The sequence below is a fragment of the Macaca thibetana genome, chromosome 20 (genome assembly GCF_024542745.1).
Source record: "Macaca thibetana thibetana isolate TM-01 chromosome 20, ASM2454274v1, whole genome shotgun sequence".
NCBI lineage: Eukaryota > Metazoa > Chordata > Mammalia > Primates > Cercopithecidae > Macaca > Macaca thibetana.
In genome coordinates this window covers 45,066,456-45,090,979 of record NC_065597.1, presented here as the reverse complement: position 1 = coordinate 45,090,979, position 24,524 = coordinate 45,066,456, and the positions used below count along the sequence as shown (strand labels likewise).

Below are 24,524 nucleotides of genomic sequence, written 5' to 3'. Positions count from 1 at the left end.
AAGTGTTGGGATTATAGGCGTGAGCCACCACACCAGGCCCTTTTCTCATATAAGGTACTTTTACTGTACCAAAAGGTAAACAGAAAACTACTTACCATTGTGTTACAAGTGCCTACGGTAACAAGCTGTACAGGTTTGTAGTCTAGGATTGATACACTATACCATATAGGTGTACAGTCGGCTACCCCACCTAGGTTCGTGCAAGTACACCGTTTGCATGATGAAACCGCCTAACCATGCACTTCTCAGAATGTATCCCTGCTATTACTGTGCAGATCTATGCCGTCAACAAGAATAAATCCTGAAAACATTAAGCTAAGTGAATGCATCACTAAAGGTCATGTATTTTGATCTAATTTATACAAAATGTCCAAAATACGCAAATATTTAGAAGCAGAATTAGCTATTAGTGATTACACCAGGAGTTGAGGAGAGAATGGAACAGAAAGTGACTTAATGGATTGGGGGTTTCTTCTTTGATGAAAATGTTCTGAAATTAGTGGAGATGGCTGAATATACTGAAATCAACTGAATTGTGGCAAATTTTTAAAAATGGTAAATTTTATGGTATATAAATCATATCTTGAATAAAGCTGTTACACAAAATTATCTGTGCTGGTGACCCTGTATGATTGGTTCTCTAGGCAGGTGCTCTACAAACTAGAGCAAGGAGACCAAGTGAAATAACACACCTTAACAGCAACTCTCTTCCAAATAGTTTTTTTTTTTTTTTTTTTTTTTTTGAGACAGAGTCTCGCTTAGTCGCCCAGGCTGGAGTGCAATGGCGCGATCTCGGCTCACTGCAAGCTCCGCCTCCCGGGTTCACGCCATTCTCCTGCCTCAGCCTCCCGAGTAGCTGGGACTACAGGCGCCCGCCGCCTCGCCCGGCTAATTTTTTGCATTTTTTTTTTTTTTTAGTAGAGACGGGGTTTCACCGTGTTCGCCAGGATGGTCTCGATCTCCTGACCTCGTGATCCGCCCGCCTCGGCCTCCCAAAGTGCTGGGATTACAGGCGTGAGCCACCGCGCCCGGCCCCAAATAGTTTTCTTGCCTACAGTCAAAACACCTGGGTAGAAATGAAAGACAGACTACACTGAACAACTGTTTTATAAACCTTTATTGGAAAGGCTACAAACTTTATATTGCCACCGCATTTCTTATGTTTAAAGTGGTTGTGGGGAAGTAACCTTGGATACAAAACTATTATGCTGTTGAATCTTGCCCAGGCTTGTAAAATATTTTTTGTACAATGGAGGTAGAGTGGATAGGTCAGTAATTTAAACCTCACAGGCCTTCATTAGTGTCAGCACACCTTTTTCATTCAGGTTTTCAGCTTCTAGCAGACCTAGAAATAAACTACAAATACTAGATTTAGGCTCAGGGATGGCATTTAATACATTAAAAATTTTTCGTTTTCAGCTTTCCCCATTTGTTCCTTTATAAATGTGAAATGTGCATCTTCCCTCAAATAAATGTGTTCTACAAATACCTACTGAGAGTGAAATGGTAAAAACCAGATGATGGAAAGAGAAACACAACATCCTTTTCATCAATTTTACCTGATTTTTCTCATTTTCTTTAGTTTGAAATATAAATAACTACAACAATGCGTATTTCAGTTGCCTTCATTCTTAAATTCTGAATAAGCATCTTTTCTATAAAACATTAAAGAAAATCTAATAATCAATGGCTTCTCCAATTCCAAATATTCAACGTAATGGAGACAGAGCGTCTTCTACATTTAATGAAAACAGGATTTGAAGACGTTCTATGCAGACATGGTTTTACTATAGATTTGCTCTTACCTTATTTTTTTAAGGGGGTGGTGGTGGGGAGATACAGAAGTCAGGCTAGCCCATTGCTCAGGAGTTACAGCACTCAAGACACCCTGGCCTCTAGAGAGCATCACTGAAGCCACTGAAGACTGTCTCTACCAGCCTTTTGTCTACTAAGACTATAAGATGGGCACAGGCCTGAGATACAAGCTTCAGGCCAATGGGTTTTTATGGGCTGTTTAAGAACCAGTACTAAGGATACATTCTTTATGTTTTTCCCTTCTAAAAATGTGACACAAAAGAATAATTTACACCAACTGCTTTTTATTATCGAGTTTCAGAAACCTTTCACAAGATGGTAAAAAAAAAAAAAAAAAAAAAAAAAAAAAAGAAAAAAAAATGAAACAAAAAAAACACCAAAAACAAAAAAACTTTACAACCACAGCTAATGTAATTTTTTCCATTGTTCCCAGTCAGCTCCAAACCCACTGTGTGCAAAGCCCATTTTTTTCCATGCATCTAAATGATAGATACAGGCTATGAAATTCTTTATTCTATTTGTAGCAGCTTATGCAAGTGCAGCCAAACACAAAGCTTCAGGACAAATTATACAAACTTTACAATGTGGGATTTAAATTTAAAATATGAAACATAAAAATCTACACAAAACTGATAAAAATCAAGCACAGATACCAGGATTGAAACTTATAATATCCACATGTGAAAGGGAGTCTTGTTTCCTTTCAAGTGCTTTATTCTGCTATGGAACAGTCGAAATGAAGATGTAAAGCTTTGTGGTTAGTTTAAATTATACACTCTGTAGATACTATACCAATTTTAAAAGTTATACATAGACCAACAGATGTCCCTCAGTTCATCTGGATTGATAAGACACTCCAGCTGGATTGCTGAGAACAAATCAGGCAAATGTGGAAAGAAAATCCACCTGTGCAATTTGTTTGCAGAGTTTACTGATGGGCACACTGCACTCCAGGTCCATGATGGCTGCTGCTTTCTTCATCAGAGCTATCATTATAGGCTTCACGCCTCTGACCACCTCCTGAGCCTCGAGTGCTATCAAATTCCTGAAGCTCTACCTCCTCTGTTTCTCCAATTATGTTAGGAACTTCCGGTCTAGATGGCAGAAGATCTTCTAGTTCCTTTATTAAAACAAACAAAAACCAGGTTGGTTTTAACAGTTTCATCAACTTTCCTTTTGATATATACAATCCAGTGTCATTTCTTTAAGTGTTAAAAAAGGGGCTGGGCGTGGTGGTTCATGCTTATAATCTCACCCAGCACTTTGGGAGGCTGAGGCAGGCGGATGAGGAGGTCAGGAGATTGAGACCAGCCTGGACAACATGGTGAAACCTCGTCTCTACTAAAAATACAAAAAATTAGCTGGGCATGGTGGTGGGTACCTGTAATCCCAGCTAGTTGGAAGGCTGAGGCAGGAGAATTGCTTGAACCCAGGAGGTGGAGGTTGCAGTAAGCTGAGACTGTGACACTGCACTCCAGCCTGAATGACAGAGCAAGACTCCATCTCAAAAAAAAAAAGTTAAAAAAAGGAATGTGGACTGGACTTTGAACTCTAAGTAAGAGATCACAAACTCATCACTCACAGGCCAAATCTAGACATCTTTTGTGCAACCTATTGCTTTAAGAACAAAAAAAAAGGTCATTAGCTGCCAATACTTTAACATTAGAAAACTTCTACAGGAGACACGCCTTCCTGCATCCGGCATGGACACCAGCTGATGAGAAGGGGGTAGTGGTCCCGCCCTCTGCAAGTGAGGAATCTGCTCTCTTCAGGGAGTGCTAGTCCTCACCACCACCCACACCGGATCTACTTTACTTCTCTACAATTCCCTGCTTGGCCCCATCAACATTTACACCAGCAATACTCTATTTCCTAACAACTAGGAAAGCCTACCAATCACACAAATATACTTTAAAATTGAATGTTAACATGACTATTAAGAAACTTGAAGTCAGCTGGGCACGGCAGCTCACAACTGCTATCCTAGAATTTCGGGAGGCAGGAGGATTGCTTGAGACCAGTCTGGACTCACAGCAAGACTCCACCTCTATGAAAAGTTTTGAAAAGCATTAGCAGGGTATGGTGGAGCACACCTGTAGTGAGCCATGATCATGCCACTGCACGCTAGCCTGGGCAACAGAGCGACACTCTCTTAAAAAGAAAGAAACTTGGCCGGGTGCAGTGGCTCATGCCTGTAATCCCAACACTTTGGGAGGCCGAGGCACGTGGATTACGAGTTCAGGAGATCGAGACCATCCTAGCTAACATGGTGAAACCCCGTCTCTACTAAAAATATAAAAACAAAATTAGCAGGGCATGGTGGTGGGTGCCTGTAGTCCCGGCTACTTGGGAGGCTGAGGCAGGAGAATGGCATGAACCCAGGAGGCGGAGCTTGCAGTGAGCTGAGATCTGAGATCGCGCCACTGCACTCCAGCCTGGACGATAGAGAAAGACTCTGTCTCAAAAAAAAAAAAAAACAGAAAAAGAAAAAGAAAAAGCCGGATGTGGTGGCTCAAGCTTGTAATCCCAGCACTTTGGGAGGCCAAGACAGGCGGATCACGAGGTCAGGAGATCGAGACCATCCTGGCTAAACCGGTGAAACCCCGTCTCTACTAAAAAATACAAAAAAAAAAAAACTAGCCGGGCGAGGTGGCGGGTGCCTGTAGTCCCAGCTCCTCGGGAGGCTGAGGCAGGAGAATGGCGTAAACCCGGGAGGCTGAGCTTGCAGTGAGCTGAGATCCAGCCACTGCACTCCAGCCTGGGCGACAGAGTGAGACTCCGTCTCAAAAAAAAAAAAAAAAAAAAAAAAAAAGAAAAAGAAAAAGAAACTTACCAGGCATTGTGGCTCACGCCTGTAATCCCAGCTACTTGGCTGGCTAAGGCATGAGAATCACTTGAACCTGGGAGGCGGAGGGTACAGTGAGCTGAGACTGCACCACTGCACTCCAGCTGGGGTGACACAGTGAGACTGTGTTTCCAAAAAAATTTAATTAGCCAGGCGTGGCATCACACACCTGTAGTCCCAGCTCCTCGGGGGGCTGAGGTGAGAGGATCGCTTAAGCCCAAGAGGTCAAGGCTGCAGTGAGCCACGATCACACTACGGCACCCCAGCCTGGGCGACAGAGACCCTGTCTAAAAAACCAAAATCCAAATCCCAAACCTGGAAGTCAACTGTTGTTTAATTTAAAGAACACTTACGGAAAGCTTGTCTGGGTTGATCCAGTTGTTTTCAGGAAACTGCACATCAAACTTTATGTAAAGATCACCTTTTTCAAAGGGATTACGATACTGCGGCATCCCTTCACCTCGAACTACACGAACACATCCTATTAAGAGGAATGATTCATAATTTTACCCAAAAGAGGTGTTCATTTGTTTTCAGAGTTATGCAGTATAAAAAAATTACAAATTGTAAGAATACCTGAAAACCAGAATCAGACAAAATCAAGATTTACCTGGTTCAATTACTTTGCCAGGGGGGTATTTCACCACAATCTGACGTCCATCAAGGTGCTTAAACGTGAACTGAAATCCACATAGAGCTTCAACAAGTCCTATTTTATATGTCATGTGCAAATCATTCCCATCTCTCTGAAATACCTATAAATAAAGCACGAAAAGAAATACATTTGCTTAAAAATTATGGAGCTACACCCTGCGGCACTATGTTCGTTGACTTAAATTCCAAACCTTATTTCTACCACTCACTTCCATGAGGAAGGTTTACTGGAACTGGTAAACAATGGCATATATAAGAGCAACAGAACTGAGGCCCCCAAAACAGGGCCAGGTGTATTCTGCAATTATGGCCCACTTTCAGATTCTGCCTCTGGTGAAAAAGGTATAGAAAGCCCAGAGGGCTTCTACAGAACAAGCTCATCCTGGAGTGCTCCCCAGACATGATCATAACACGGAAGGGGGGGAGGGTCCAAGGTCAACATAAAAAAACCTCAACCAGTAACACCCAGCCAGCAAAGTCAAGTGGCTCAATTCTATGCTTCACACACGTACCAACAAGTTTCATATCTCACTAAAATGTAAAACTGGTTCATTCAATATTACACTATAAGCCTATGGACTAGGTAATGCAAAAGGTATTGAGAATAAGCACAAAGAATGTTTCTGGGCCTTCAATGTGTAGGAAAAATATATCCAATTTCACATGCCCAATCTGCAATTTTTGCTTAGATTTTACAATGGTCACTCTTCTTGTAAAGAACAATCCTGGCTGGTTCACTTATAGAAAATCTGGTAGACAGATTCTTTTCCTATGTTACTCTCCTAAATTCACCCATTAAACAAAGTTAAACCATTACCTTAACCAATGATTCTCTAAGTGTGGTTCTGGACAAGCAGCTTCAGGAAACTTGTTAGGAACACATATTCTTGGGCCCCACTTCCATTCCTGCCAGAAACAAGGCAGGCAGGACCCAGTATCTGTAGTCCTAACAAGCCCTCCAGGCATTCTTGTGTGTGCTAGTTTGAGATCCAAAAAGGTATATTATCTATGCACATTTATTCAAGTGTTTCTCACAACGGGACCAATAGTTTCTTTAATACAGGATTTTTCAACGCATTAAAAATGCTAAGTACGCCAGGCGCAGTGGCTCATGCCTGTAATCCCAGCACTTTGGGAGGCCAAGGCAGGCGGATCACAAGGTCAGGAGTTTAAGACCAGCCTGGCCAATATGGTGAAACCCCATCTCTACTAAAAACACAAAAATTAGCTAGGCGTGGTGGTGGGCGCCTGCAGTCCCAGCTACCTAGGAGGCTGCGGCAGGAAAATCACTTGAACCTGGGAGGCGGAGACTACAATGAACCAAGATCGCGCCACTGCACTCCAGCCTGGGCGACAGAGCGAGACTCCATCTCAATTAAAAAAAAAAAAAAAAAATTTTAAAAACCTAAATATAGGGTCAGAGCTTTGGGAGGCCAGTTCAAAACAGCAACATAGGGAGACAAAAAATTAAAACATAAAATAGGCTAGTTGAGGCAGGATGATCCCTCGAGCCCAGGAGTTGGAGCCTGCGGAAGTAGTCCCTCCTCAATGATCCAGCCACTGCACTCCAGCCTGGATGACAGAAGGATATCCTGTCTTTTAAAAATAATAATAATAAATTTAAAATAAAATGCTAAATATACTGTAAAATGCGAGTGTTCTAAGAACCATCTTACCAAATATCCTTTGTTAAAGTCATATTATTTTAGGACGGAAGCAGTAGCTCATGCCTATAATCCCAGCACTTTGGGAGGCTGAGGCAGGTGGATCACCTGAGGTCGTGGTCAACAAGGCGAAATTCTGTCTCTACTAAAAATATAAAAACTAGCCGGGTGTGGTGGTACAGGCCTGTAGTCCCAGCTACTTGGGAGGCTGAGGCAGGAGAATCGCTAGAACCTGGGAGGTGGAGGTTGCAGTAAACAGAGATTGCGCCACTGCACTCCAGCCTGGGTGACAGAGTGAGACTCCGTCTCAAAAAAAATAAAATAAAAATAAAAAGGAGGGGCAGGGCATGGTGGCTCACACCTATAATCCCAGCACTTTGGGAGGCTGAGGTGGGCAGATCACTTGAGGTCAGGAGTTTGAGACCAGCCTGACCAATATAGTGAAACCCTGTCTCTACTAAAAATACAATTGCGCCACTGCACTCCAGTCTGGAGGACAGGGCGAGACTTTGTCTCTTTTAAAAAAAAAAAAAAAAAAAGAAAGAGATATGTATCATGTTCTTGTACAGGAGAGTTCAACTGAAAGTGATTTCAAAAAAAAATGATTATCAGGATGGTTGTTGCAGTGGAGGGGGAGAAGCTAAACTGGATGCTAAAAGTTTAAACAGAATAAACAAGCAAGAATGCCGGAGAGTTTCTGAAAAACAAAATTAATGAGGAGGGACTACCAAAGCACTAGACCAGAAAACACTTAAAAGTCATAATTTCTGAATAACAAAAGCACAAGTTATAGAGGCGTGACTAACATCACCAGGTTCTGTAGTTTGATGCTGTATAACTGCATTATGGTAACCAGACCACCGAGACACACAAACGGGCACACTGACAAGTGACATGGCAAGATGATGACTATAGATGATACAGCACTCCCAAGAAGGAACTAGACAAACTTCCATTCTAACCTTTACCACCTTCTATTTTCTACCTTAGACAACCAGTTACATCTGCCTTCTGTTGAAAATTCCATGCCAATTCCACTGCTGCCAACAACTTTCAGAGATGACTTACTTCCCAACACCTCCCCACAGGCCCTAAGAAAGAAGCTTATTCATAATCTCATTTGACTCTTTAATATCTGAAAAGTCCAGGGAAGCCAAAGTTAGTAAATGGGGCCCAGACCTTAAGTCCTTTACCTCGAAATCCAATGATCTACTTTTAAAAAACCCAATTTATTATGCAGCAACATTAAAAACTAAACTTAGGAATAAAAAAAGGTTTTACCATCAGTTTGACATGCCTCAAACCAAAAAAATCATCTTTCTTCTGCAAATAAGCATTCCTTCTTCACTTCCTCACTACTGTGCTGCTGCACCTGCCAGACATCATTTGACAATGAACCCCAAACTACTCCAAGGATTCTATCAATGAAAATGCCTAGGCATTGTCTGTACCATTTTACAACACAGTCTAACCTACATCCAAGCAGAATTCCCAATTATTTAGCTGTCTTGCTAGCTTTCTCCCTCATATTCCTGGTATGGTGCTGTGCACAGCAGCAAGACTGAATGAACAAGGAAGTAGCTAAAATGTTAACAAATGGCAAATCTTGTAAATGTTTCATCCTATAAGACCCAAAGGCAGAATTCTAAAAACTACTCTTATTTTTTGACAACCTAGGAGACGTTTGCTATTTGCAGCGTTGGCAATTTCCACAAAAAGCCAAAATACATAATTTGTAGCTTTGCTGAGTCATGAAAGCTGACTAGCACGCCCTGATTGTCCAGGAGATCAAGTCTGACCTTGTGAGGGATTACAACCAAATTCCTAAAACCTGGATCTCAATATGGCTTTGTTGTTCTCTATTGGATTCTTAAAGTGATTTTTAACATTTACTCTATTTGAAGAAATGACCACCACAGAAGGACGATCTCCTTCTTTATTAAATATATAACCTTTAAATTACAAACAGATAATCAGCTTGCCCACCTTTTTAGAATTAAAAAGAATAACCTTTCACTGAACATAATACAAATTTACCATTTCTCTGTGTTGACTGGACTTATGCACAGGAGAAAATTTTAGGGCAAACTAAAAAGGTAGTTAACCTGTGATGTAATGACTTTCAGAGGAAAGCATGAGTAAATGTGATCAAGTACAAAGCTAGAGTCCTACCAAGTGCTTCTAACATTCAAGAATTTAGGTGATTACTGGAGGGGTTTTTCATGAATAGCTCCAGATATATTCTTTATGAGTAAGGTCTACAGTATATAATATGGACATTAAAAATATACAAGTGCAATGCTAAAATCAAAATAACATACACTAGGCTGGGCATGGTGGCTCATACCTGTAATCCCAGCACTTTGGGAGGTTGAGACAGGAGGACTGCTTGAGCTCAGGAGTTCAAGACCAGCCTGGGCAATATGGCAAGACCCCGTCTCTACTAAAAATACAAAAACAAAACAAAACAAAACAAAAAACCCCAAAAAAACAGATGGGCATGATGGTGCGTCAGTTGTCCCAGCTACTTGGGAGGCTGAGATAGGAGGATTGCTTGGGCCCAGGGGCAAAGGTTGCCGTGATCCCAGATCACGCCACTGTACTCCAGCTTCGGCAACAGAGCAAGACCATCTCAAAAACAAAAAAACCCCAAAACATACACTAGTGACCACATTCTTCAGAAACTTCTAAAAAAAATGTTTTGTTTTGTTTTGTTTTTTTTAAATCCTAGAACTCTTTCAAGGATAGCTCACTTGGCTACCCAATAAGTAAAAACCAAATCAACAGAGCAGCAGAGTTTCACAGTGAAAAAACAGGCTGCCTTAGACCAACTGGTCCAACGCCCAGTGCCCTTATTTTCATAAACAAAGAAACTGAGACAGTAAGACTACCTACGGTTAAAGTGCTAGTCAACGACCAAGCTAGAGGAGAATCGCTTGAACTTGGGAGGCGGAAGTTGCAGTGAGCCAAGATTGTGCCACTGCACTCCAGCCTGGGTGCAGTCAAAAAAACTCCGTCAAAAAAAAAAAGACCAACGCTGGGTGCAGTGGCTCCCGCTGTTAATCCCAGCACTTTGGGAGGCTGAGGCAGGCGCACCACCTGAGGTCGGGAGCTCAAGACCAGCCTGACCAACATGGAGAAAGCCCGTCTCTACTAAAAATAAAAATTAGCCAGGAGTGGTAGTGCGCGCCTGCATTCCCAGCTACTCAGGAGCCTGAGGCAGGAGAATCGCTTGAACCCGGGAGGCAGAGGTTGCAGTGAGCCGAGATCACGCCACTGCACTCCAGCCTGGGCAACAACAGTGAAACTCCATTTCAGGCAGGGGGGAAAAAAAACCAAGCCAGGACTAAAACTGACTCTTATAGTGCTTCTAACGGCACCTGCCTTGTTAGTCTTTCTTACACAAGCCTGTCTTTAGGAATTTGCCATGATTCCCTTAACTTCTCCAGTGTGCAGTGTTGCTCCAGGGACTCCAAACAGATCTAACCTATTTCTCACAAACAAGAAGTACTTCTGAATAAAACAAAACACAAAAAACTAAAAAAAGGAAAATCACCTCATGTTCTTTCTCCTGTAGCAAAAGAACAATGTCTCCAGGTTCCACTCCTGGGGCCTGGTCTGCTTCCCCAGTGAATGTAATTCTCTGTCCATGTTTCATGCCTTTGTCTACGTGGACTTCAAGAATCTTCACTTCTTTAATCACCTTCTTCCCTTCACATTTTTTACAGCGGTCTTTTTCATTAATTACCTCTCCTGGAAAAAGAAGTCATTGAAACTTTCAGCAAGAGTACTATACTCTACTCTTTAATACTCTTATCCTTTAAATATACTTTCTGAATTTCTTTTAATAGCTACCTAAATTTTTATTCAAAGCAGCATTCTGAGGCCAAGCATAGTGGCTCAAGCCTGCAATCCCAATATTTTGCGAGGTCAGGGTGGTAGGATCACTTGAGCTCAGGATCTGAGACCAGCCTAGCAATACAGTGAGACCTTGCTTCTACTACAAATAAAAAAAGTTAGCCGGCATGGTAGTGCACACCTGTAATCCTGGCTACTCGGGAGGCTGAGGAGGGAGGACTGCTGGAGGTCGAGGCTGCAGTGAGTTATACTCATGCCACTGCACCCCAGTTTGGGTAACAGTGTGAGGCCATGTCTCAAAACAAAACAAAAAAAAGCATTATTCTGAATAACAAAAACTTACATCTTACTACTGCAGATTGCCTGAAGGACTCAGCTTCCCACTATTTCAGAATGTAATGTATCCATACCATGTTTAGGGCAACACGGCTTTTCTCTTCTATATATTCTTCTGAAATATTTAATTATGGTATAAAAAAGCAAAACTGTGATTATACATAGTGTGAAAAAATTGCGTCACTTTCTAATGGCTAATTACTGGCACATTTGGAGGCTTAGAAAGATGTGTATAACTGATTATTTAGGGGCTGTTTCTGTAACAGTACTTTTGCAAAGTATGTTCTGCGAAACACCAGTTCTTCAAAATGGTAATGGTGGCGGGGCATGGTGGCTCACGCCTGTAATCCCAGCCCTTTGGGAGGCCAAGGTAGGAGGATCACCTGAGGTCAGGAGTTTGAGACCAGCCTGGCCAACATGGCAAAACCCCGTCTCCACTGAAAATACAAAAATCAGCCGGGTGTCATGGCGGGCGCCTGTAATCCCAGCTACTCAGAAGGCTGAGGCAGCAGAATCACTTGAGCCAGGAGGCAGAGGTTGCGGTGAGCTGAGATCGCGCAACTGCACTCTAGCCTAGGCAACAGAGCAAGACTCTGTCTCACATTTAAAAAAAAAAAAAAAAAGAAAAAAAAAAAAAAAAGTAATGGTACATGAGAAAAGATTTCAGTTAACTTTGGTTTCTTGATAGTGGGAGTTAGCAATTTTAATAAAATAAAAGGAGGCCAAGAGTGGTGGCTAACACCTGTAATCCCAGCCCTTTGGGAGGCTGGGGCAGGAGGATTGCTTGAATCCAGGAGTTCGAGACCAGCCTGGGCAACATGGCAAAACCCAGTCTCTACAAGAAATACAAAAATTAGCTGGGCGTGGTGGCAAGCACCTGTGGTCTCAGCTAATTGTGGGGTGAGGGGCTGAGGTGGGAGGATTGCTTGAGCGTGGGTGGTGGAAGCTGCAGTGAGCCGAGAATGCGCCACAGAACTCCAGCAACACCCTATCTCCAAAAATAATAATAATTTTAAAAAATAAAGTAAAATGCCAAGATTATCCAGGAAGCAAACATCATATGTAGCTTCTCATAATTATCTCATCACTTCCAATAGCAATGTGGAAAAGGATGCTCTTGAACTATACTGTCTAATGTGGTAGCCACTATCTACCTGTAGCTACTTAAGTTTATGTTTAAATTAATTCAAATTTAAAATCGTTCCCCAGTCACACTAGCCACATGTGAAGTATGCAGTAGTCAGAGGTGATTAATGGCTACTGTACTGAACACTGCAGATACAGAACATTTCCATCACCACAGAAAAAAATTCTATTGGATAGCACTGCTCTAGAATGGCAGGGGTGGGAGGAGCTACTTGTTTTTATAATTAAAATTTTAATCAGAACACAGCCATACCCATTTGTCTGTGGCTATAAAAGCACTAAAAGTCAGAGGTGTGTAGTTGTGACAAAAACTATTTGGCCCACAAAGACTAAATTATTTACTTCTGTGAGGACAGTTTCAATCTCAAAATCAATTCTTTGAAGCTAACTAAAGGTTACAGTAAAATCTTCTACTTATCAGAGTAACTAAACAATTACTTGTTTAGTTATTTATTATTAATTTGTCCCTTTGTAGTTTAAAAGGTTCTACTTGAGAAAGGAGATAGTCCTCCCATGGTGGTCATTTCTACAGAGACAGTATATAAAAGGTTATATTTGATAAAGAAGGAAATAGCAAAGGAACAAATAATCACCTTGCCCCTCTTTTCAGAATTAAGGAGTCACCTTTCACTAACACAATACAAATCTACTGTTTCTCTACGTTCACTGGGCTTAGGCATAATGGAGTAATTACTTTCACGCTTTTATTTTTGCAACAGGGTCTTGTTCTGTCGCCCCGGCTGGAGTGCACTGATATGATCACGGCTCACTGCTCCCTTGAACTCCCGGGCTCAAGCAATCCTCCCGCCTCAGCCTCCCAGGCAGCTGGGACCACAGACATGCCCTGAGCCCCTGATTACATATTTTTCTACACTTTTTTTCCTATAGTAATGAGGTCTCCCTATGTTGCCCAAGCTGGCCTCGAACTCCTGGGCTCAAGCAATCCACCTCTGTCTCCCAAAGTGCTGGAATTATGGGAATAAGCTAACGCATCCGGCCTCCTTTTTCTTTAATAAGATGTAAACAAATACCCTTTGAAATAAAGAATTGTAAACCTCTCCAATATCTGCATTCTCAATCCATTTCAACATAAAAGCAGAGAAGTACTGGCACACATACCTTCTCCATTACAATCAGAGCATACAGACTGCATCTGTTGTACCATTCCTGGAGCCAGCTGTCTGATCATGATGCGCACACCCCGACCTCGACAAGCACTACACTTCTGGACAGCTCCAGACTTTCCACCTTGGCTAAAGCAAACACAAGTTATGCATTAGGTTTTTGTCCACAGACCACTCCAATAAGCTATGACACACAGAAATTGTACTTTTACCTTAACTTCAACCCCACTAACTTGTATTTAAACACAATAACTTGTGTTTAAATTGACTTTCAGAAGTATCAGAAAACGTTCTGCTAAGATTTATTTATTTATTGATTGAGATGGAGTCTCACTCTGTCACCCAGGCTGGAGCGCAGTGGCGCAATCTTGATTCACTGCAACCTCCACCTCCCAGGTTCAAGTGATTCTTCCGCCTTAGGTGATCCACCCACCTCGGCCTCCCAAAGTGCTGGGATTACAGGTGTGAGCCACTGCACCCGGCCATAAGTTTTAACTCATAACAATTTTTACCTGGTACAGACAATCAGTGTGACACTTAAAGAACAGACAAAATGTACCCAATAAACCAGAGGACACACTTACCCACTGCATGCACTACAGAGTACATTCTTGCTAAGTTGGAGTTTGGTTGTCTTGCCATTATACAGATCTTCTAATGATACTCTGGAAAGAAAATAATCAGCTTCAATCAAATTTTGCCACATTTGCTCAAATACAAGATATAAATAACAGCTGATACAGCAAATTCATTATCAACTTTTAAAACAGAACTCAAAAACACCTCATAATCTCACATTAAATCATTCAACTGAGGTTTATTTTATGGCTGAAATTAACAGAAATATTTTATGACTACAGACAGTATATATGCGATACTCAAAGTCAGAGCCCATAGCATCAGGTCAACAATTTGCTGTGGTGGAATTTCTGATAAAGCTGATGACTTCACAAACTCAAACATCACAACCTTCTGTTCTGAGGCATAGGCCCTCCACCCAACTCCTAAGAAAAACACTTCAGAAGAGGTACAATTATTATTCCCATTTTATGTGAAAAAACTGAGGCACAGAACAGTCAGGTAACTTGCCCAAGATCACATAGGTGTCTGGCTCCAGAGTCCCTGTTTGCTCCATGGACAATTTAGAAAGGCTACAAAGTTGTATTTCAGCTTAAGTGAGTCACTTAGATGGCATATGTCTTAAAAAAAAATAAAAGTGGCCCTACCAATAGTATGACAGAAAGGAGGGAAAGAATCGTTTTTCATGCCAGGTGCAGAGGCTGATGCCTATAATCCCAGCACTTCGGGAGAATGAGGAAGGATTGCTTGAGCCTAGCAGTTCAAGACCAGCCTGAGCAACTTAGAGAGACCTCATCTTTACCAAAAAATAAAAAATAATTAGCCAGGAATAGTGGCATGTCTGAAGTCCCAGCTACCCAGGAAGCTGAGGCAGGGAATTGCTTAAGCCCTGGAGATTGAGGCTGCAGTGAGCTGAGATCGCACCACTGGACTCCAGCCTGGGGGACAGAGTGAGACAAGTACTTATGTGTGGAGTTTTCTACTTGTGGCATCATGATGGTGCTCAAAAAGTTTCATATTTTGGAGCATTTCAGATTTCAGATTAGGAATGGTCATCCTGTAATGATTTGCTTTAAAATCCTGGGAGTTACAGGAACAAAAAAATAGTTAAAAGTATTTTACAAAGCACCTACACTATTTTGTGATATTCAGACTTTCTCAAAATTGTTATTCTCAGAAACTTAAAACTGTTGTAGACAGGATAAGAATACCACATGTAAGGACAAAACATTACCAACAACACCGTCAAATAATGACCTATCTACAGCTGAGTCTTAGACAAAAAAGCTTGTTGCATCTTCTATACTCTCTGTAACAAATCATTTTTTAAAAATCGGCTTTTTCTCCCTACATATTAAATTACAATTGATATGCACAACCAGTACCCTAAGCCAGAAAAAAAGACACATTTCAACAAAGAAGGCCAAGGAAAGAAAAATGAAGGTAATGGTTTGGCAGGGCTGGCACTCTCCACTAGTGGGGCCTAAACTGGCACAATCCCTCTGTGCAAGGCAATTTAGTTGTATTTATCAGCCTCAAAACACTCGTGCCTGCCTGGGAATCTCTGCCAAGGAGAAACAAAGCTTTACATAAAGATACTCATAGCAGCACTATCTATTACAGAAAAAAAAACCTGGCAATACCCTATATAAAAGGTAAATGACTAAATCATGGAATGCAGTATTATAAACACAGTATTTGTAATAACAGGAAAATTTGAAATGTTAAAACAACAGAAAACTGTTTTACTATATAGCATAACATTTCTTTAAACATGAAGAACTATAAAGTACAGACAGCACTCTTTTGATCCTATTTTCTTTTTAGATCATTTCTATATTAAAGAAAAATATAAACGAATTAACCTGCACTGCACAAATATTACCATTGGAATGGTATTCAAATGTTAATTTCTGAGGGCAAATTCTTTTAAAAAACAAATTTAAGGATTCAATGAGACTCAAGTTAACAGATAACATGACTTCCTCTAATTTACTCAAGTGTATAAACTAGGATATTATGAAATATTTTAAGTACCTGAACTTCAGCCACTGACATTTGCTAATAAAATAATTTATCGAAAAAAAGGATGGGAAGAAAGACCTCCCAGATTTTGCAAAGTGAAATAGCTAATTTCATACTGGAGAGGGCTTGTGGATTCAGTCTAAGATCAAGGTCAGGCACCATTCATGTGTTGGCAGGTTAATGTCAGGCTGGAAGCCAGCAAGCTCCATGGAAACCAACTTAGGAGAGTTCACACTGAGGATCAAGTAATGAGTGACTCTAACATGTACACAAAGTAGGCAGACAGTCACTCATTTTTAGTTTTTAAATAAAAGGTAACTTGGAAGATTCATATACTTCAAAGAAAATAGGCTGGGTGCAGTGGCTTATGCCTGTAATCCCTGATCACCTGAGCTCAGGAATTCAAGACCAGCCTGGCCAACATGGCAAAACCCTGTCTCTACTAAAAAAATACAAAAATTAGCCCCGCATGGTGGCAGGTGCCTGTAATCCCAACTACTTGGGAGGCTGAGGCAGGAGAATTGCTTGAACTTGAAAGGCGGAGGTTGCAGTGAGCCTAGATGGTGCCACTGCACTCCAACCTGGGTGACAGAGTCAGACTCCATTTCAAAAAAAAAAAAAAAAAAAGATCAGGCATGGTGGCTCACGCCTCTAATCCCAGCACTTTGGGAGGCCAAGGCAGGCAGATTACCTGAGGTTGGGAGTTCGAGACCAGCATGACCAACATGGAGAAACCCCACCTCTACTAAAAATACAAAATTAGCTGGGCATGGTGCCACATCTGTAATTCCAGCTACTCGGGAGGCTGAAGACAGGAGAATCGCTTGAACCCAGGAGGCGGAGGTTGCAATGAGCTGAGATTGTGCCATTGCACTCCAGCATGGGCAACAAAAGCGAAACTCAGTCTCAAAAAAAGAAAGAAAAGAAAAAAGAAAACGATCTTCACACTTGAAATTTTAAGTCCTATAATAACAAGCAGCCTCAGAACCATATAAAACCACCTTCCTCTCATTAAAAAATATCTACCATCCTTTTAAGAGCTACCGCAAAATAGAAACAGTCACATAATCAAATTCTATTTAGTCACCAAAAGAAGACAAGGCACATGGAAGTTTTTCTAATGAAGGACAGAACATTCTATGAGTTTTTTTTCTTCTACTGAGTCAATATTCCACTTGACAAAAAGTACCTAATTTTTTAACACAACAAAACAAGATATTCACTTGAGTGGATGCATCATGTCCTCTCCTCTTCTTCTGCCATTTCGACTTCGACTCTGATTGCCCATGAAGCCGAACAATCCCCCACCAAAAATGTGAGAGAAAATATCATCCATGCCACCACCTCCGCCGCTGCCTTCCCGAAGACCTTGCTCTCCGTATCTGTCATATAACTCACGCTTCTCAGGATTTGATAGTACTTCATATGCAAAACTTATTTCTTTAAACTATAAAGAAAAGGTAAAAATAAAAATAATTGCATTTTCAAATAGAAGAGTGGGGAGAGGCTATAGGAATCCAGAATCCATTTAATTCTAATAAAAGGGACAAGTTACCTTTGACTTGATTCTGCTTCTATTTACCACCCACCACTCCTCAGAATGGTAGTACTCTTATTCTAAAACTAAAATACTCTTTGACATTATGAAAATGTGGCTGTGTGGGCATAGTTGGATTTTTTTCCTGCAACATTCCTTTTTTTCAAGGAGGGCAATTTAAGAAAAACTAAAACCCCCGGAATAAAAAAATCGCAAATAACTTACTTTGTCTCCTGCATTTGGATTCTTATCAGGATGATATTCCTTGGCTAACTTTCTGTATGCCTTTGAAAATGGACAAAAACAAAGAAGGTTATAACTAAACACCAGTTTAAAGTTTTGTAATAACTTAACATCCACTTTTCTGAAAAGTAATGTTCTAGAGTTATAACCTTCCAAAAATATTTTCTATTCGTATTCTTTGGCACTTCCTCACGATACTGTTTACTAATGTAATATAACCAAGTAGACTGTAGCTATACTTGAAAATAATTACAGTGACGTGAAAACCAGATAAAACAATGAAGCAATACCACAGGGAAAAACAAAACGTTCAAACATTATCCATATTTTCCCTATCGTCAAGTGTCTGATGGCCAAGTAACCAGACCAAGACCACTCTAATAAATTCGAGATAAATGACTGTCAAGCTTTACGGACTGCAAAACATTACTATAAATCAAGCTAAAGTCACAATTCCTGCTCCCGATGGCTCATGCCTTCCTTCTAACTGTAACATCATGAAAAAGTCAAGGTGGTCCCAGGTAGTGTCTTTAGGTGTTTTATTTGCACGTGGTGGTTAACTGGGGTCGTGGTGGCAACTTCGGTGGTAGTGAAGTTGCACACTCTCAACGAAGTGTTTGGGTCATACAGCACTTAAATCTTCATTCACGGAGGCTCGTGAATTATATAATACAGACTAGCATTTCCGGTAAGGTAACAGGAAGTCCACTGCAGTCTTCTCACTGCCTAAGGAGCATTCTCATTTTTCTCGGCTTACAAATCCGGATGCTCTTAGCCCGGTGAGGATGCTGTGGGGCTTAAACGCCTCGTGTGCTTTGAAATCCTGAGATGAAAGATATCGCAGCATTGCAAACAGCGATAATAAGGCCTTCTATTCATGTTTATTGAACACTCAGGCGTTTGGCTGGGACCACGGCTTATTCCTAAGCAGGTACAGGACATTAGCATTACCTGACCACAGAACAATGCATCCAAACACAGACCCACGCTACCTCCGGGTCAATGGGCGAGGGAGGAAGAGAGGGAGGAGCTCCCGCAGCCCGCAGCCGGGGATCCCAGGAAACAACCCCATCTGCCCGAGGCGCTCTGTGGGGGCGGCCTCGACCTCCCCGCCGTTTTTCCCCGCGGAGCACCAGACCCGGGGCCGACGGCCGCGGGGTGGACAGCTTCTCTCCCGGGGCCGGGATGCGCTGAGCACCTCGGTCCAACCTGTTTTTCCGGGGTGGTGACCTCGACGCGGAGAGCCGGGCGAGCTGCTGCCTCCTGGGGGAGACCGGCCACCGGCTCTCGCCCGAGGAGGAAGGGCTACCGTCGTGTTTGCGCAGGAGTGAGTTTTATTTGCTGCATCTGCGGGCGGGCGGGGCCGGCGGCCCAAGGTCAGCCGAGGCCGGAGGGCGCGGCTCGCCGCGAGGCCGGTCCCGCCGCTGCCGCCGCCGATCCCCAGCCCGGGCCCGTCACGGCCGGCGCCGGCTCGCGGGCCGCCCAGTAGCGCGGCCTGGCTGAAGAAGACATCCCCGGCCGCGCAGGCCCCGCGCCCCTCACACCCGCCCGCCCGGCCCGCTCCCGGATACCTTCTTCAGCTCGTTCTCGCTGGCGCCGGGCGGGACGCCCAGGATGTCGTACAGCTTCGTGTCAGCCACGTTAGCCATGGCGGCCGGCCGGGCAGTGCTCAGGAAGAAGGTGGCGGAGCAGACAGAGAGGAGCCGGGCCCACAAGCGGCGTCGGCAGCGGATCAGGCCGAGGGAGACAGCGAGGGGGAAGCGGGGGCGGGGCTGAACTTTGACCGGGCGCACGGTGCGCCGTGACGTCGCAGTGCGGAGCCCGCCCCCGAGCGCCCGAGGCGCGGCCACTGGGTCGGGGTGGTGAAGAGTGTGGCTGGTTCTCTGATCTCCTCTGGGTCCAGGCTGCTGTGCTGGGCCGACGTAGGAAATGAACTCTACACGGCGCACCCCAGGAATTCAGCTTCCTCTCAAAGGCCATGGTTGCGACGTCGCGTGTTTAACCTCGCACTGGGTACTGAGGGGATTAACAGGCCTACGCGGCAGCTTCGTTAGCTTCGAGTCGGTCGGGAAAGGAAGTGGGCCCCGGCTCCTGCAGGAGGCCAGCCTGGCGCGCAGAAATCGTTCTCAGAATCCAGGACGTCGGTGGACCCTCTGGGTCTGGCTCCCTCGGGGCTTACGATGAAAAAAACTGGGGAGCGTGTGTGTGTGTATGTTGTGTTTTATGTTATGGGAATAATGAAACATTCAACAAAAGCAGTCTGTTACACCCCGTAGTGCAGTTAGCTACATTTTACCAATTTTGTTTCATTCGCTCCCCTATACATCTCTAGTGTTTTCAGGGAACCCGTTTCATTCATAAATACCCTGAGTGTATATATTTAAGACAACTTTTAAAAGCATGACGACGTAATCTCATCTAATGAAATTAACAATTCCTTAATCTAATTCCCAGTCTATATTTAGGTTTTTCAAATGATCGCATGGCCTTTTACAATTGGTTTGTGGCATTCCAGTCCAAACCAAGGTCCACGTGTTGCTTCTGGACCACGTGTTTAAGCCTCTTGATAGCTTTAAAATTAGCTAATACCAGAGGTTTAGATGGTGTAAGGCAACTCTGGCCACCAGGTGACTTGATTTACATTCGTTTTAGTTTCGCTCAGAAAGTGAATGCTGTGCATCTACCACGTGCTATGATGTACAGAGGCCTGGTCCGGAGAGAGGAGTGTTACAAAAGTGCCTGCCTTCAACCCGTTTACGGTTTACGGAGACAGAAAAGTAAGATTTTATGATCCCTTGGAACCTGAACTGATAGCAAAGACTTCAGTATAAGCATCTTACTCAGGATAATGTTTCTTCCTTGGCGTTCCCCTTGACCTAGTTGTGGAGGGCCTGAATGCCATGACAAGGTCTCTGAAATTTAGCCCGAAAACCCTAAGAATAATCAGTGATAAGTCATTGATAGTCCTTAAACCCTTTTCCTCAAATCCCATCTGAAATCCTGCTCCCTCTGTGAAGTCTTCCTTGACTGGACACTGGTGAACACTGCTGTCTCATTCGAGTTCCCACCACCCTTCGTTTGTACCTTTTGTGGTACAAAAAATGTGCAACAATGTGGTAGGATCCCGAACTCTTTTTTTTTTTTTTTTTGAGACAGTGTCGTTCTGTCCCTCAGGCTGGAGTGCAGTGGCGCGATCTCAGCTCACTGCAACCTCCACCTCTCGGGTTCAAGTGATTCTCCCACCTTAGCGTCTCGAGTAGCTGGGATTACAAGCGCCCATCACCATGCCTGGCTAATTTTTGTATTTTTAGTAGAGGTGGAGTTTCACCATGTTGACCAGGCTGGTCTCGAACTCCTGATCTCAAATGAACCAGCCATCTTGGCCTCCCAAAGTGCTGGAATTGCAGGCCTGAGCCACTGCCTCTGCCAACCACGATTGCCGTGTAAATGCTGACATCCTCTTCATGCATGGCTGTGAAATCCAATTCTCTACTTTTCACATTTTGAGATGTTCATAAGAGAAGGTGTAAAGTTGTGGCGAAGTTAGATTGTGTCGGTTGGTAGTCTGACTCTGTCATTTAGGAACAATGTGACCTTCAACAAGTTAACTTTTCTGAGGTGGTTTCCTCAGGTGTAAGATGGGGCTTATTATTTTTTATATCATTGGTTTAAAAGAGTTAATACATTTCTGTTACTTAGGGCTGGGCGCTGTGGTCTGTAATCCCAGAACTTTGGGAGGCTGAGGTGGATGGATCACTTGAGGTCAGGAGTTTGAGACCAGCCTGGCCAACGTGGCAAGACCACCTCTCTACTAAAAATACGAAAATTAGCTGGGGGTGGTTGCACACCCCTGTAGTCCCAGCTACTCGGGAGGCTGAGGTGGGAGAATCCCCTGAGCCCAGGAGGTGGAGGTTGCAGTGAGCCAAGATCATACTACTGCACTCCAACCTGGGTGACAGAGTGCAACCCTGTCTCAAAATAATAAATAATTAAAATTTTAAAAATTACTTAGAAGCTAAAACAAATTAAGTATTAACTATTGTTTTTGGCCTATTTGCTTACATTGTCTTTACTCATTTAAATTTCTGGCTTTTCTACTGGGATTCCCTGACTTCCTCCATTACCTATGGGAAACGCCCGTCTGTCCCTTTTCATGACCTCGTCTTCCCAGATCTCCTTGCTTGTCAGTCTCATTTCTCTGTTAGTTCCTGCTCCACGTGAGAATATGAACTGAAAATCTGTCTTTATTGCAACCTTCATATTAATTTATCTTTTTTATTTCATATTGTTTTATCTTATTAGCCTTCTGCCCGTGAACAGTTTAAAAGGGCTGGAGTTTCCTATTTGTTTCAGTTTTACTCAGTTTTTTTTTTTTTTTTCCAAGGGGAAAAAATTCTCTCTTGATGCCATTTTAGCTTCTGATATTGTAATGAAGAGTAGCTGGGTAAATTCCCTCTTTTGTTCTTGTTATTATTATTATTATTATTTTTACCTGACTAGACCAGTAACCACAGTAACTATTTTTGAATTTCATTTTCATTTCTTTGCAATATTTTCTCCACTTCTGCGTATTAATTGTAGTCAGCATAATTTGCTAATTTTATGGCTTGAGTTATTTCAGAAGAATTTTGTGTGTTTACACTGACACAGGCTCTTCTCCCAAGAATCAGAGACTGAGGTAAACCTGTGTCACTGTAATGTTTCAGCCACTAACTGTTTTGAGATAGCATATTTATTTTGGCTTCATATTTAGCCAATGCTATGAAGGGAAAAGGACCTTTATATCATTTCATGTCTCAGGCACTGTAAAATGCTGAGTCACAGTACACCTGAGCGCTGCAATGATCTCAAGTTTGAGGCGGCAGTGATTTCAGATTTCTGCCAGGCTTATATTGGTGTTCAATTCCTTTACTTTGATTTAGTATGCTTGTGTAACTGTGAGGGGTTGGGGTGGAGAGGAGGTGGATATGGAATGGGGCAGGGAGTATAGGAACTGTAGTATTTTTGAAGACCACTCATACTGTTCACAAGTAATTGGGAACTGTGTAATCCATTACTTAGACAACTCTACATATATCATTCAGGCAGTTCAGAAAGTGGTTTTGCTTTCTGCCTTTAACTAGGTTTGACTGTATAGAGTAAGTGATGCAGGTTAAAATATTTTGGCGGAATACAGAAGAAGGTACTGATGGTTCTCGTTATGAGGGTGTCAGGACCACGTCATTTGATGATTGTTAGTGGTCTGGAAAGAAAAAATTGTGGGCTGGGCGCGGTGGCCCAAGCCTGTAATCCCAGCACTTTGGGAGGCCTAGACGGGCGGATCACAAGGTCAGGAGCCGAGACCATCCTGGCTAACATGGTGAAACCCCGTCTCTACTAAAAAATACAAAAAAAAAAAACCCCCAAAAACCAAAAAAAACTAGCCGGGCGAGGTGGCAGGCGCCTGTAGTCCCAGCTACTCGGGAGGCTGAGGCAGGAGAATGGCGTAAACCCGGGAGGCGGAGTTTGCAGTGAGCCGAGATCCGGCCACTGCACTGTAGCCTGGGCGACAGAGCGAGACTCCATCTCAAAAAAAAGAAAAAAAAAAAAAAAAAAAAAAAAGAAAAAAAAATTGTGGGACTTGGATCACTGAATAATCTCTGAATTTCTTTTCAGTGCTTAAAGTAGATCATTTAGTGATGGGGCAGCACAGTTGTATGTGGTATTTCTAGCCCTGCTGCTGGCCTTTCAAACTCAGTCGTGTCAAACCCTGCCTCATTAATTAGCATTTTCCAAAGGTTCAGTTTGCTTATATAATTGCAATGGTATAGTAAGCAGAGAAATTGACCCAATAAATTTGGCCATCTAACAATTAGTGTGGGAAAAATAGTGGAGAAGATATGTCTATTGTGATGGGATATGAATTATATATATTCACATATATGTGTATATGTATACACACACACCCCTCATATTACCACTATAATATATACATAATATACATAAAGGCCGGGCACGTGGCTCACGCCTGTAATCCCAGCACTTTGGGAGGCCGAGGCGGGTGGACCACGAGGTTGGGAGATTGAGACCATTCTGGCTAATACAGCGAAACCCCGTCTCTATTAGAAATACAAAAAATTAGCTGGGTGTGATGGCGGGCACCTGCCCAGCTACTTGGGAGGCTGGGGCAGGAGAATGGCAAGAACCCGGGAGGCGGAGCTTGCCGTGAGCAGAGATCACGTCACTGTACTCTAGCTTGGGCAACAGAGTGAGACTCCGTCTCAAACCAAAAAAAAAATTCAATTAGCCTGGACAACATAGCAAGACCCGTCTCTACAAAATTTTTTTAAAATAAGCTGGGCTGGGGAGTGGTGGCTCACACCTGTAATCCCAGTACTTCAAGAGGCCGAGGTGGTAGGATAGTTTGAGACCAGCCTGGGCAACATAGTGAGTTTTTTTTCTTTTTTTGGGGGGGTTGTACAGAATCTCACTCTGTCACCCAGGCTGGAGTGCAGTGGCACGATCTTGGCTCACTGCAATCTCTGCCTCCCAGGTTCAAGTGATTCTGCTGCCTCAACCTCCCGAGTAGCTGGAACTACAGGTGTTTGCCACTATGCTCGGCAAATTTTTGTATTTCTAGTAGAGATGGGGTTTCACCATGTTGGCCAGGCTGGTCTCGTACGCCAGACCTCAAGTGATCTGCCCGCCTTGGCCTCCCA

The 24,524-nt window shown here is 42.9% G+C and overlaps 1 protein-coding gene across 1 annotated transcript; it reads right to left on the bottom strand.

The window, feature by feature from the left end:
- Window positions 1-1,099: 1,099 nt before the first annotated feature.
- DNAJA2 (DnaJ heat shock protein family (Hsp40) member A2) lies at window positions 1,100-19,675 on the bottom strand. The gene is made up of 9 exons (XM_050773876.1): window positions 19,398-19,675; window positions 17,809-17,868; window positions 17,270-17,493; window positions 14,027-14,107; window positions 13,438-13,571; window positions 10,535-10,731; window positions 5,271-5,415; window positions 5,014-5,141; window positions 1,100-2,935 (listed from the first exon to the last, which is right to left on the bottom strand). Exons 1-9 carry the CDS (start codon window positions 19,473-19,475, stop codon window positions 2,744-2,746), a joined length of 1,239 nt encoding a protein of 412 aa, XP_050629833.1. The 5' UTR covers window positions 19,476-19,675; the 3' UTR covers window positions 1,100-2,743.
- Between the last annotated feature and the right edge of the window lie 4,849 nt (window positions 19,676-24,524).